Below are 14791 nucleotides of genomic sequence, written 5' to 3' on the forward strand. Positions count from 1 at the left end.
ACCATCATGTAAACACACTGACTATTGCTACACAGATTTACATGCTTTGGTGTCATCAGTCAATTCGTATGCTAGTGATTAGTGACTGTCCTGTACCTCAGAGTGGGCCTACAGGGACGGGTCTCATGCGAATACTTTTGTGGAGGCTTTGGTTATAGCTCAAGATTAAATCCTGTAGAATATCTAAATATCTGCAGGTGTTCTGAGCTGTAAAATACCCCCACATGCGTGTCTTGAGCGTTCTATAGAATCTCTCCATCACCAAGGAGTTTTTAAGTGTTTATTAAAAAAAAAAATCCGCTGCACTGCAAAAAAGGAAAATTTGACTTATCAAGATTTTTTTAAAACAAGTAAAAATATCTAGAAACAAATATATCTTAAAACTAGTGTGGCCAGACTAAAAACAAGTACATTTGTCTTGATTCTGACTTTGACAAAGCAGTTTTGTACTTGTCAGTGGTGATCAAACAGTGCTAGTTTCAAGCATTAACTTGCTCAGAACCAGCAATTAAATCTCAGTAACAAGTTATAATACCTTATTAAGATATATAAGAACTGAAACACTTGAAGCAAGTGAAATGCAGAAAACAGAAAAAATGCCTGGTAAGAAAAAATATCTTGCCAGACAAAAAACAAGCATATATTGCCTTTATTTAAGATATTTCATCCTACTAAGATACATTTTTTTGCAGTGTGTCAGTCTGTACTTTCGCTGGGATTTTACTTTTGCCAGATTGAATACCAGTTACATTTGCTTTTCACGCTCCGCAGTGCCTAAGCCAGACAGTAAGAAACAATCCTCATTCTGTCCCATGGGTCTGATTCCCATTCAGCAGCACACAGTTCGGCTCCTCCCAGACTCTGATTTAGACTCTGCTCCACAAGCTCTTGGAAAAGTTTCCAGTCGTTTCTGTTTAACATTATACATCTCCTCCGTTAAAATTTCACCATTCTCCAGGTTAAAAATCTCCAGCTGCCCGCACTTTAAGTGGAAAATATAAGGTTTCACTGTCCCCGTAGACATGGTCCCAGGTTAGAAAGCTGGCATCAGGCGCACAGGTTCTGCACACTGTGGCCGGATGTTTCTTAGGGGTGTTGGTTATTTCTTCTATGACTGGTGTGAAGAATCTTGTTATTTTAAACTAAAACCTTACATAGATTACATCATTTTACTGTTACTTCAAGATCTGAAGCAAAACAAACTCTGTCTTTCACAATGCCCAGTGTGGATGCATGTAATCACCCATGTTAACACATTCTTGTTTGCACAGGGAGTGATGTTGGGTGTTATTACTTGGGAACTAGTTGATTTATTTTTTTAAATAGTATATACTTTTAAATTATATATACTTAGTCCATATTCACTATTCTGAATTATCACATTTTTGACCGTCTACGCAATTAAGAGCAAAGGTTTCCTGTGGTGTGAGTGAGTGAGAGTAAACAGCATATACGTAGAATCTCAATGCAACTCATTTCCACTTGCTTACCGTCTCCTGTTTTGGAATCTGGATGAGGACAGACAGCAGCTGATCTATATCCAGAAAATGTGAGATGGCTGCAAAATGCCAAAACTGGATTAGGTACTTTCTGAATTACAGAGCACAGAAAATTATCTTAAAGTTATCTCAATTACCAGATTTACAAGCACTAAATGGGCTTTTGTGAATCGAGCCAAACTCATCTGTCACAATGGAAACTCAGAGATGTAAAGGTTTAAAGCCTTAAGGGTACACAATCGGAGCAATGGACATAGGAAACAGTAGGCAGTAGATGTATTTTGTTCTTTAGCCTGTCTTTACAATTAGGTAAACTACATTGAAAAACAGAGAGAAATGTGTGGTCAAAGCATGGATAGGCAGTATTTTCTGTTTCTGTTGTGTGTTTTAGGTTCAAATGCTACATTGTAATCGGTTGCTGATGGTCAAAATAGTGCCGATATAATAATTTTCTATTTTCAAAATAAAAAGGTCTCAACCGCTGCTCCTTTGATTTTTGGTCTGACTTAAGTTATACAATTATGATAGAGAAATACAGAAATCCAAGCATGTAATATAATGAATTTGTTTAAGCTGTGTTTTCCTATGAATATATACAAACTGTTGGCTAGCTAGCAACAAAATGCTTCAACAATAACAAAGACAACAACATTGCTCTAAATAAGTGCTGTTTTGAGCAGCCATCAAAGTCTAAGCCAGCGTTCAAATAGTCTTCACAAAAACAGGATCTTACCGTTTTTCAGACCAAAAAATAGCTCCTCCTCTTCCAGGAATTCCTGCAAAGGATAGTAAAATCCAAAACAACAAGAGTACATGCTTACTTCAACATTAAAAATATACTGCACACCCGTGTCCAAGAAGAGCTCTGATCCCATGTGATGTAGTAGTTAGTTTAGTACTGTGTAAACCAAAACAGCAGATTTCAGCAAAGGTTCCTGTATAACCATATACACTTGATAAATAATTTCCATGAAATTATGTATTTCCCTCTCAGTAAAATACTATTCAGGACAAGGTTGTATAATGGCTTGCATCATTTAAAAGCAGAGGCTTTTTTTCAAGGTTTTTTTTTTCAGGAAATAACAATCCAAACCCATAATGGATATGATGTGATATAGTCAAACTGTAATGGTGTTCAACAAGAGAGTGAAGTGTCAAACCCTTTCATAGAATGTTGTCCCAGTCTACCTCATCCACTGTGACATTCTGAGTGTGTCACTTGCACTTCTCCTACCCTCCCTATATTCCTATACAGACTCTATCGGCTCCTCAGTATTAACTGAAATAACAGTCAGCCACTGCACGTCAGTCAGCCACTGCACGTCAGTCCTTATGTAATATTGTCCACCTGCAAACATATTGCCTATATTTGACTTTGTTTGTCACAGACATGAGTTTTTATCAAGTCCTTGTGATTCATTATTTGTCTCTCCTAATTATCGGTTTCTGATTTTTGTGACATTTGACCAAACTGTACAATATATTCCAATATCATACAATCAAAGGTCAATATTGTTTTTAAGCCCTGCATAGACCATAAACCCTCTACACCCCATAGCAGCTACGGAAGGCCTCTGCTATAATATATATATAACTGCACGTTGTGGACACATGAACACCATACTTTTAATTAGAAACAGGAAACTGGGGGTGTTGTCATTGATATTTCTGAAGTATGTTAGCTTCACTTCCCTACTGATGCTCTGTTCATGCTTTACGTCTAACCGCATTTCCTTGCTTGGCTGCATGACTCAGCCATGCTTCTTTCTCCTCCTCTTGTGCAGTGCTCTTGTTCTCTTGCACGTTTTCTTGTAGCCATACTCCACCCGTCTCTCTCTTCTCTCTCTCAGCTTGATCCATTCTTCCAGCAGACCTGAGGTTCTGGCAGGCACAGTCTTCTCTCAACTGGTCTAGATTTGTCGTCCTCTCTCATCATGGTAGCACTCATGCCCCTAAACTTCATGGCATACTTTACTGTCTGAATTGCATAAGAGGTGGGTTAGATTTTATGATCAATAACGTCTCCATGAAGCTGAAGGAGGACACCATGGGCCCATGAGATTCAAATTGCACCTCTGATAGCCCCACTGAGGGCTGTGTATTTCCCTGTGCTCATAACTTGGGCACATTTCAATGTCATCTCCCACTTGGCACTGGGCCAGTGTTGAGTCAACATTGTATCTGATGATTTCCTGGATGACGCCACTCTCTTGAAGAACCGGATGCTACAGTTGAGTCACCGCCTCCAAATGGCCCCTTACACCAGGGTCGATAGAGGACAAGGCTTGTCGGGTCTTACTTTTAAGTGGCAATTTCACCAGCATGCACTTGCCACAAGCCACGTAAGCCTTAGTCACCTTCTCAAGGAGGTCTTTGTAGCACACCTGTAACACACCAAATGCATGGATGCAACACAGTGCTACGTTTCTCAATGCTAAGGCCATCAGTGAAATTATGGCCTGTACTAGTCAATATCAAGTGTTTGAATAGGGCCTGTACAATGGTAAATTATTTATACAATAATTACAGTGGTACCATGGTAAAACTAAAATTACCATTAAACTACTATGATTTTTGTCTCTCACTCTATTACTATAGTATGAAGTGAGTAGCATAATTAGTAAATATAATATTACCTAAATTAGTTGAACCAACCATTTCACAGGGACATAACATTTCAATGTTAATACTTAATAAAGCATTCTTAATACTAACTAATTTATTTATTTTCCCTCATTATGAAAATAAATACAGAATTTAATTTGACCAAGATGGCATAATGACTAAGTTAACTTATCTAACCTCATAAGATTACATGCCCACTTCTTGTCTTGTAAACAAGAGCTAGAAAAGCTTGTTGTAGTTGTTGTGACTATGATACAGGTAGGAGCTGAGTCAGTATGATGGATTTCCTTATACATTTGCACAAAGTTAAATCATTCTCAACTTTACGTGTGGCCAACTAAATGAATGTGATCCGTCAAGCTTTTTAGAACCTTTTTAGAAGTGGAACACCAGTTAGTATACTAACGTTTGCTAAAAAGTATAATAACGTTTGCTAAAAAGACATGCATTACCTACACAGCTAATGTTGGTAAAAGTTACAACCATATAAAATAGTTAGAAAAAAGTGAATGTCCTTACCTCAGGTGATCTCGCAATGAGCCATCCAGTGCAGGGAGAGTGCTGTGTTTTCAGACAAAGGTCTTGTTTGCTCCTGTGTCAGGCACAGTCCAGTAGAAAGACGAGTAAAGTAACGTTAATTCGTTGTGGTTTTTGGTGGAACCAGCAAGACTACAGTAAAGAACCACTTGATGTGTGAGGTTCTTTTGACAGGTCCTGGCAGTTAAGTAGAATTTGCTAATGAGCGTAACAGAAATACACTGTAGGAAACGGTAAGGATACCCCCCGTTTATGATAAACCCCCCCCACCAGCTATTAATTTGAATTTCAGGGTGTATGTAAAGCTACGTAAAACTATAACTGTTTATTTACAGATGTAAAGGAATTCCCTTGTTCTCAGTAATTTGATGCTGTGTTCTAGAATTATATTGGGGTATAGAGGGTTAACTTTACCAGGAGTAAAGGCATAATTTCTTGGAAATATTAATCAACTCGGAGATGGTCATACAGGAAGTAATTTCTCATGGATGAAATAAGAATTATCATGGACTTATTTTGCTGAGGGTTGGCAGACCTGTAAGGTGTCTAGGCGGATATTGATGGTATCCACATCCAGAAGAGGCTCCAGAATGTTAGAGCGAAGTCTTCTCTCACCTCCTGGAGTTTTAGTGTAGTTCAGCACACCCAGCAAGCACTGATCACTCCTGAACATACACAGGCATTTTGTGTCTTGCCAGACAAAACTTAAAATCATGTCAATATCCAACATCTAGCAATACATCAACGTATGTGGGTATGAGGGTCATTTGTTTTGTGAGTAGCTATTTTTTTTTTATATATTCAACTTTATGAAAATAGTACACAGTTACGAAGGAGAGATAAACACACCTTACGCAGCATGTCACTAAAAATATATTGTCAGCAATACACTGATCAGTTGCAACTATGCTGCTGTTGGTGTTAAAGGCTATAAGCCAATTGCTAATGCTAGTTTTAAACAAAAAGCAATCCCACTTCTAGACGGCAACCAACCGGTGATCTCTGTTGTTGACCACCAGCTCCAGGTTGCTGGCAGAGGCAGAGTCTATCATAGCTGTCTGATCACTGCCTTGGAAGCTCACTTTCAGGGATCGTGGGGCATAAATGGAATTCTGAACAAATTCGAAGTACTTAAGAAGGGCAGCCGATGCAGCTAGGCAGTAATACCTTGGAGAGATAAGATAAAAAAAACACAAACATTACCCTAAAACAATGGATTTGGATTTATAGGTCTGTTAAGTTTCTACTTTAAGTGGTTCAAGCTGAATTATTTGGAAAAACAGTACAGTGCATTGCATCATTATTTTAATCACAACTGGGAGCTCTGCATCTTCTGCGTCATTTTGACATGTTTCGTTCATGCCTCCTTTACTCATGCCTAAGCCTAGCCATTATTTCACCCTAAGTTCAAATATAAAAATAAAGGGCAAAACCTACCACGCTACATCACTTCACGGATGCATAACATGTTTGCAAAATATCCATAATACATATCCATTGGACAAAAAGTTGGTTAGTGTTCTTTTATTCCTATTTTCCCTTTACAGCCAGCAAAAACTAAATAAACTCAGTTTGCAAATCAAGAGACAGTCTGCAATATGGCAATATTTTGGGCAGCTTTGGATCATTATAATGATATCCCTACAAGTGGGCTAATGAAGTAGAAAAGTGCTTGTGCACTCATTATTTATCTCTACATATGAAAACGATGACAGATCAATTTAAAAAAAAAAAACAATCAGTTAATGTGAAACACAAATCATTTTTTGAAATGTGGGACTTTAGGCTAATTACAGGTAAGATGACATAATAAATGTATAATCTGCTTTCACCACAAACATTTAGAATTGGTATAGGACAGGTTGTCGTTTTCTTCACAGAGGAGTCAGTCAAGTTTTGAGACAGAAGCACACCACCTAACCTCACCAACACTCGGGTGGCATGGAAGGAGGTGGAAACTATTCAAACCACAGCCAATATACACCCTATCGAACAGAATTATCCTATATTAAGTGATTATAATAATTGATAATTGACAATTGGCAGAATTGCTTCAAGTGGAAGTCTCATAATTCAATGTGTAGTCCACCATAATTGCACAGCCCAATTCATTTTATTGATTAATAATCCCCTACATTTATAAATGATTGCAGGTGGCCTGTAGTTTAAGTTATATAAGCATTAAATCGGAGTGTAATGCTAGTCACCATCTATTCTTACCTTGATGTGTTGCCAAATTACCAAAGTAATTTGCATTCCTGCAAGATGTTTTCAACCATGCTAAATGCAACCGTGTTTTTAAGATGAAATTTGCCAATGCGCTGGCAGTATTCTCAGACATGACCCAGACCTCACACCACAGCGCTTGAGGATATTGTGATGGAAATGTACTGATCCCAGCAGTATTTGTTATTTGACCATACCACTGATTTGCAACGGCTTGAAAATAGAGCCCTGTGTTTTTTTTTTTTTTGTCGTTTGCTTGAAGGTGAAGATTATTAAACAGTTGAATTTCTTCATAAATGGACAAACAAAAGATCTTAAAAAAATGTCATGTGTCCCTTTTTGTACCATTATATATGTTTTCATAATTTCCAATTTTTTTATATTCTTGTCTGATATGCAATAAATATCAAATGAATAATAAAGGATCCAAACAGTGTGTGTGTGTGTTATGATGAGGGACAGGGTGACTTACTTGGTTTGGACTTCCATGAAAACTGTGCTGATTTCTGGAGCACTAAGTTGCTGGATGTACTCAAAACCTTTTCTCTCATTAAAGTATTTTCTCTGTACTGTAGTGAGAGTCACACTCTGGACAACAAAGCACAAAAAACAACACAACCAAGACAGTTACTTTTGATAGTTATAACTTCTTCATGAATAAGAAGGAACCTCTTACAGTAATCATGTAATTCAATCCTGAAAAAAATCTGAAATTGTGATCACACGCCTGGAATGACAGTAAGCAAGCAAGGCTGTATTTATTATGTCCCCTTATATTGTGTAGAGGAGCAGTTTTATGTACCTGAAAGTTTTCTGTGATTAGGTTATAGAGCTTTGTGCCCTTGCCCTTTTCACTGACTGTGTCTGGCATCAAAATCTCCAAAGGCATCAAGACGTGGAGTTTGCTTATCACCTGTAATAAAAAGGCATTGAGTACTCATATATAATACATTTTTCAGACTATTGTCTGTGTAGTCCCAGCCCCAAGCCACCAGGAGGCCCCCTGGGAATGCTTGGCAGATGTAGTCATAGACATATAGTATATATGTATATGTATATGGATGTAGCGATAAAAGCAAATTAAGACTGGATTCCTGTAGTTGCATGCCCTTATAAGGAGCTGGCGGGGCATTTATGTATGTAAATTCAGGTGTAGGAGAACGTGCATTCAGTTTAAGAATCAGTGGCATTTCTCATTCGGGGCACAGCTAAGAACACTTTGGTGGTTTAAGAACACATTTCCATGTGTTCATGAATCTGGGTTCTTAGGGTTGGTCTTAAGAAGTTTGTAAGAAGACATTTAAGAAGACACTTAAAAAAAAATTCCAGAATGAGGTCCATTGATCTTATTAATTCATTTATATAAAAGTGCTTTGCCAGGTCTGTGAGGAATACATCCTCAAGAAAGTGTTGATGAACTCAAGCAATTGTATGAAATCAGTTGCATGGATGGTATATTACAAACTAACCAACGATGCAAATTTTACCAGTAGCAACCATTGAATTTTGAAAATGAAAATGTATCGATATAATTCATTTACTTATAAACATAGGCTACCTTTGCATAGGTACCGGTGTCTGCAAACTGTGATAACACAAGCTCCGGACATTTCAGGTTGATGCTGGCCATGCCTATTTCACCCCTGGCCAAACCACGCCCCTCCACCACGGCAACAATGACTGAAGCAGCATTGGTTGACGTTGCAGAGGAACCAGTTGTTAGTGCTATGAGACAATTGAACAACATAAAATGATCAAGAAAAAACACTGATCACAGTCACACTGGCTCAAAGAACGTGATCATTAAACATGCAGATATGTTTACACAAGATAATGTATAATCTAAAGGTGCTTAGAGAAATGGCAAATGTAGCCAGGGCAATTACAAGGTGGAACAAATATGTATCTTTAGCTATCAACTCTACACATAATTTGGTAGAGGCTGAAAAACAAAACGCAATTTTTTTTGATAGGAGCTTAATTTAACAATTAAGATGACGCTTACTGGTGTGGTCTGTCTGAGGGGTCTGTACATTGGATGCTCTTGGTGTTCTCCTCACCCTCGGAGTCCCTGCATTTCGCTTGAAACCTCTGAAAGTATGGGTCAACTGACCAGAAGCTGAAGAAAACGGTGAAATTACACATATGCTGATAAATAATAAAATGTCAACATCAACTTTGGTAACTCACATTTCACCTCAAAATCCCTGTGTCCCATCCCATATTGGTACAGGACAAAATTACAGAGCTGAAAGTAATGAACTTCACGTTAACTTAACCTTAATAATGACCATGCTACTTTGCTATTTAAATTTGATTTCAATGAGAATCATGTCTTGACATGAATACAACTGAAAACAACATGTGTTTTAATAGTCCGATACATATTTATACCTTGTGTGTATTGTGTATACTGCCAAATTAAGTTAAATTGAGGGTAGTCACCGGTACATTCCTGTCACAAAGGGTGTAACGTGAAGCTTTTTAGCATAGGTTTGGTTAGCTATAAATGCTAATTAGTCAGCTATCAACAGCGAACTAAGGAAGATGCAAAAGAAAAGTACTTTCAGTCAACTTACCATTTGTGTCAGTCTGTGGAGTGTCTGAAAGGGAACTAGAACTCCTAGTGTATGGGCCAAGAAGTGATGGGGATGACTGTCCTTCTGAAGAAAAAAATGTTTTTGTATTGAAATGTTTAACAGTGGCGCTCAGGCTGTCATTCGAGATTAGTGCACTTTCCCCCATTTTAAAGATGGATCACACGTTTATTATCGGTAAATAAAATGTAAAAGAAAATGGGCGAAAACTGCAGATGGCAGACTGCAAATTGGTTTGCACTGATTAACCCAATACTCTCAAATCAGGTCTGATTTATCGCTGTGGTCACTTTCTCCAGAAGCCTTCGGCGGACAGACAAAATATCGCACGTAGCTACTTGGGATGAAGGTGTTAGATTTGGGGGGAGGGGCAAAACTGACGCGCGCGGGATTGAAATTAACCGCGATTTACGTTTATTATATGCTATGCAAGTGGCCTACGCCGTTGTGAAACATACTTGTCCCTGGTGTGTCTACCTTCCTTTCGCGGGGGTTTTCTCTAACAGGCAATCTGACCAATCAAAAGGCCGATGTAATAATCTTTGTTGCTATTCGTCATTTTGTCAGACAAACACAGTCTCTATCAATTTAAACGTGGAATTCTAGCAGGTAACCCCCAACCTTGAAGGGGAGAGTACTCTTCTTTCCCCTCCCGATGCACAAAAATCAAATGAAGCGATGCCAGTGATGGATTAAATAGCCAGTCTAATCCATCAACAACTAAAAAATACCCTTAACTGACCCAAGCTTGCTGCTAACGTTAGCAGTTATATGGATACAATTCATAATAATAATGGTAATAATCTTGATTTATATAGCACAAAATCCATGTTACAAAGTGCTTCACAGTGGCAGCAAAATAAAACATAAAATCATCAGGTTTTAAAAAGAAAACAATTAGGTAGACTATGTAAAAACCAAGACAGTAGTTCACCAATACGGAGGCCTTCCTGTCCCACTTCATGGACACTAACATGCGATTAAACTAAATAAGCTAATTTTCTCATCTCAAACATGTATAGCATAGGCATGGAGTATGACTTATTTTTCATTTCTATGTGTTATAAGGTGTAACACATTCAATGTGATGTCTGAAAATTCTTTATTGTTGAATGATGACGATGTGAATTAGATATGACTTATCTTTGTTGTTGTTTATTATAGCCCAAAACTATACATAACTACACACAACTAGCCACATCACTGGACCTTTTGCGTACACTCATGCAGGGAGTGTTTTCTCCATTGCACAACAGACAAACTAATAGGTTTGTGAAAGACAACAACAGGCTTCTTGTGTATGGCTTGGTCTGAGACACTTTCTTTGTTTCAGATTCATTTACAGAGCCAGCGCTGTGCGGGAACACAAGATCTTTTTTAAGCGCATACACAGACACACAGCTACAGGAATGTGAAGAGAATTTGGCTACATTAAATAAGAAAAGTGTAATGGATTATGATCAAGGACTGTACCATGAAGTAACTATATACAAAGAGAGGAGCACTTAGCCGGTGTCCATTCCTCTGGTGAAGGCGGAGAGGAGCACTAAGGCTTGTTTGGTTTATTACAAAGGGGGAAAACCTTCAAGCTTTTTGACAATTTTCCTTCATCTGTTTCAAAGGAACAATTGAAGGTGTCACAATAAATTGTACCTTTTCATGTAGAACAGCTGTCCCTTCAGCTTTTTAAGGAGTGACTGCTCAGCTAACTGAGAATTCACTTTGGCATGCTGAGGATAAGAGTCTATGTGGCCCACATTGCAACTTCTAGAAAGTGTAAAGCATAACAATGTGTTAAACTGTGCACCTGGAAAGGAACAAGGTATTTTGTGGATCTCTCCAGGGCATGTGTGGAGCTGGCATGCATGATCATACACCACAACCTCCGGGCCTACAACACAAATACATAAGAAATGATTTAACATTGGAAAATATATTTTAAAAGACATTTGTAGTTTAAGTATAGTACAGTTTAGTATAGCTAAGTTTAGTATACCAGAGCAACTACAGTTTTATCATGGATAACTAATGCAAGCATAGTTTTATCATTAAAACCTCCATTCCAATTTGTGTGATTTAATCAGATGTGGGTCATAGGCTAATATGCTATCCATGTGAAAAAGAAAATTCTGCATAAACATGGCAACCCTTAAACCACAGAGCCCACCCTAAATAACAAATCTCAATTTAACAACTGGTAATGTCACGGAAGTGAAAGAGCCTTAAACTGTTGGAACCTTGTCTTTAATATGGTGAAGGGTGTGTTGACAGACTCCACCTTTTCCATCACTGCAAACTCAAGACATACTCCTGTACAAAAGCACACAACTCACACAAAAGAGGCCTTAAGTACACTTTGTCATCTAAGTCTTTCTGTACTGTCAAATTATGTATTTACTGTGAGAGTACATATCAGACAATTTATGAACTGAGCACAACATTACATAGAAAAAGATAGGAAAGGAAAATGCTTTCATTGTAATGTATGACGTAGTTACTGATAAAACAAATCCAGTGAAGACAAACACATGCAAAAGAATAACCAATCATCGGGGCAGAATAGTGTACACATGCCTGGGATAAGGCTGGGTGCCTGCCGGAACATTTTTTGGACTCACTTTTGGCATTTACCTCTCGTCTCAGGTCACATACAAAAACTCCCTTGTCCCTGAAACGGGGCAAACTGGGGAGAAAGTGATCCATACCAGTTGTTAGTGTAGCTGCCATAGGTGGCTTCTGGAGGTTGTCCCTTGCCCTCTACTAAACCGGTTGGAAAACAGGTATCATCTCCTTGGGAAAGGTTACCTCAGCCCCAACCAGGTCAAAGAACAAGGGATACTCCTCAGCAGGCACTTTCAGTAGGCATGGGTGCCCCTCCACCATGCTGTCCAGGCGCTCACTTCCACAGAGGAGAGCACATGAAGGGGAGTTTTCTGTTTCCTCTGCAAGGTAAGAGTGTGGCATGTGGCTCCCCACATTTGCGTCCTGCTGCCACCTCTTCAGCAGAGGCAGCAGGAGTGACGTGTGCTGCTCTGCCATGTTCATCATCTTGTCATGTCCTTAAGCGCTGCAGGTGTTAGGTCATTTTCACAGAAGTCCTACAACAGCTTCTGGAGTGGTGACTCCAGCACCCTTGCTGAATGACAGGTAAATAAAAAAAAGTGTTACTCTGCAGAGAACGGAGTCTGAATGTCCGAAACAGTATGCTACAATCAAACACTTCACATTGATGTACAGGCTATGATATCACTGTATGATATCACTGACGAAATCGTTTAATGATACTTATCTAGTATTCAGAACTTCTATGGCATTGTCTAGACTGGTTTTAAGGGCGTACCTCTGCTGGTTGCCCAGAGAGGTTCCATCCATCACAACACCTCTGGGAAGACAAAATTGGTTTCTTATGTTATATATGACAAAAGGTCATGAAAGGTATAAGCTGTTTGTGTACAAATTGAACATACTTGTAAATGCCTTTGCAGACCGAGCATTTAAAACTTCCTGCAAAATCTGATGTCAATAGTTCCAGGAATGCTATTATAAACTTTTTGCAGGGCATAAGGAAGTTGTCTGGCACTGCCCTGTTCATCAGGTTGCAGTTATGTACCTTCAAGAAGTTGTACATGGCGGTGCTGAAGATGAGATATGAAGTAAGTTCTTTGAACATGTCATGATGAGTCATGATGTCCAGACACTGATCTTATGTCCTACCTGATTGACCTGAATTCAAAAATGGTACATATAATCCATTTGGAGCTCATGGTGTACCCCATATTTAATACAAAATCATCCTTTCCATCATAGATGTTTTCGTGCCCACAAACCACACAAGTCAGAGATGGGACAACAGTTAGGCAAACCATACTGTAACTGTAAAATGTACAAACTAAGTCTGTGTAATAGTTATTATTTCTATTAAGTGTGCAGGTGCAACTCCCACTACACTACTTTCACATAAAGTAGGTATGATTCAAAGTGAAACAGGACACATATACAAAATAATACCATCAATTGCTGTTACTGTGATCAGACATACCTTTGTGTGCAAATACACAGTGGCACTTGAGGTGGCCAGCAGTTGCAATTGCATGTGCCTGCTTTACTATGAAGGAGAACCACTCCCTCAGGGACTCTCTCCAACATTACAACAGGAATGTTGTATTGCACCTTTAGCAAACATTTAAAAAAAATATTGTATGTGGTGCCACATGTCAGATGTGAAAGCTGAAAGGATGTGTCATAATACATGTACCCTCTTGTTCATGGGGATATCAATTTCTAACACAGCCTGTTTGCAGATGTCACAGCATGTAGGGCCCGTTCCACACTGGCTGCGTTGCGTGTGCGTTACCTGTTTTTTCATTGATCTTCGAGCTGCGCCCGAGACACGCATCTCATGTTGACAGTGTGTATGACTAACCTGTTAACATGGGCGCTGAAATGAAAATCAAGAAGTAATGCAGCCGCAATGCACAATTTACACAGCCAGTGTACATAAGGCCTTGCTCCCCCTTCCAGGGCTGCTTTGACTCCTGCCGTGACTCCGTCCCCTTTATACTGCCCTGCAGGGCTCATACATGACCACACTGACTGGGGTGTGTGTTGGACGTGTGGCACTTCATAGAACCAGTGATTTAACTACACCATGCGCTCAATTATTTTGAAACACAAAGTGAGAAGGTGCTAAAGGTAGTTGCAGAACAATGCTTGACTAATCAAATATGAAAATAATTGTTTAGATACATTTACAAGACAGTATGTAAACTCATTATTTGTGTGCCACTGACTTCATACCTCTTTTGAGTTACTACAGGTGTAATTAGGATCTGTAGAAAAGGGGACATTTGTGTATTTGGTCATTGTTTGCTGAGGCGTGTTGACTTTGCATATGTGTTTTTTTTTTAATTTGTTTTATAGTATTCATTTTCAGATGCTTTCAAATAGGTCCTAGTGTGAGTTTTAAGATTTAGAAATAGATGTGATTCTATCCTTTACAATGATCATGTTTTGCTCCAAGCTACCACAGAAGAACTTAAAAAACTTAAAAAAATATATATATGACCACAATTCAAAAGGTTATGAAAATACATTGGATGTAGATTAGACAGCCATTGTCAATTTCATATATTGTCAAGTGAATATATTCCTTTGGATCACACACAGGATCTACTTCCAGTAGTTTCACAGTTGCAAAATTGCATACAGACTGTCACACTATTGGACATTGTTGCCAAGCTGTTGAGTCGACCCAAATGTTTTCTAATTTAGCCTTGAGTATACTGATTTTTTTCATTTGGGGCTGAT

General features: G+C 38.6%; 1 protein-coding gene across 1 annotated transcript; it reads right to left on the bottom strand.

The window, feature by feature from the left end:
• Positions 1 to 1490: 1490 nt before the first annotated feature.
• LOC122132133 (mutS protein homolog 4-like) lies at positions 1491 to 10161 on the bottom strand (the record flags this gene model as incomplete). The annotated part of the gene is made up of 9 exons (XM_042706929.1): positions 9467 to 10161; positions 8893 to 9006; positions 8446 to 8612; positions 7690 to 7800; positions 7360 to 7475; positions 5655 to 5828; positions 5197 to 5326; positions 2233 to 2275; positions 1491 to 1558 (listed from the first exon to the last, which is right to left on the bottom strand). Coding segments are annotated over exons 1-9 (1089 nt in total), but the record flags the coding sequence as incomplete, so codon positions are not given.
• Positions 10162 to 14791: the final 4630 nt, after the last annotated feature.

This window comes from Clupea harengus, unplaced genomic scaffold (genome assembly GCF_900700415.2).
Source record: "Clupea harengus unplaced genomic scaffold, Ch_v2.0.2, whole genome shotgun sequence".
Taxonomy (NCBI): Eukaryota; Metazoa; Chordata; class Actinopteri; order Clupeiformes; family Clupeidae; genus Clupea; species Clupea harengus.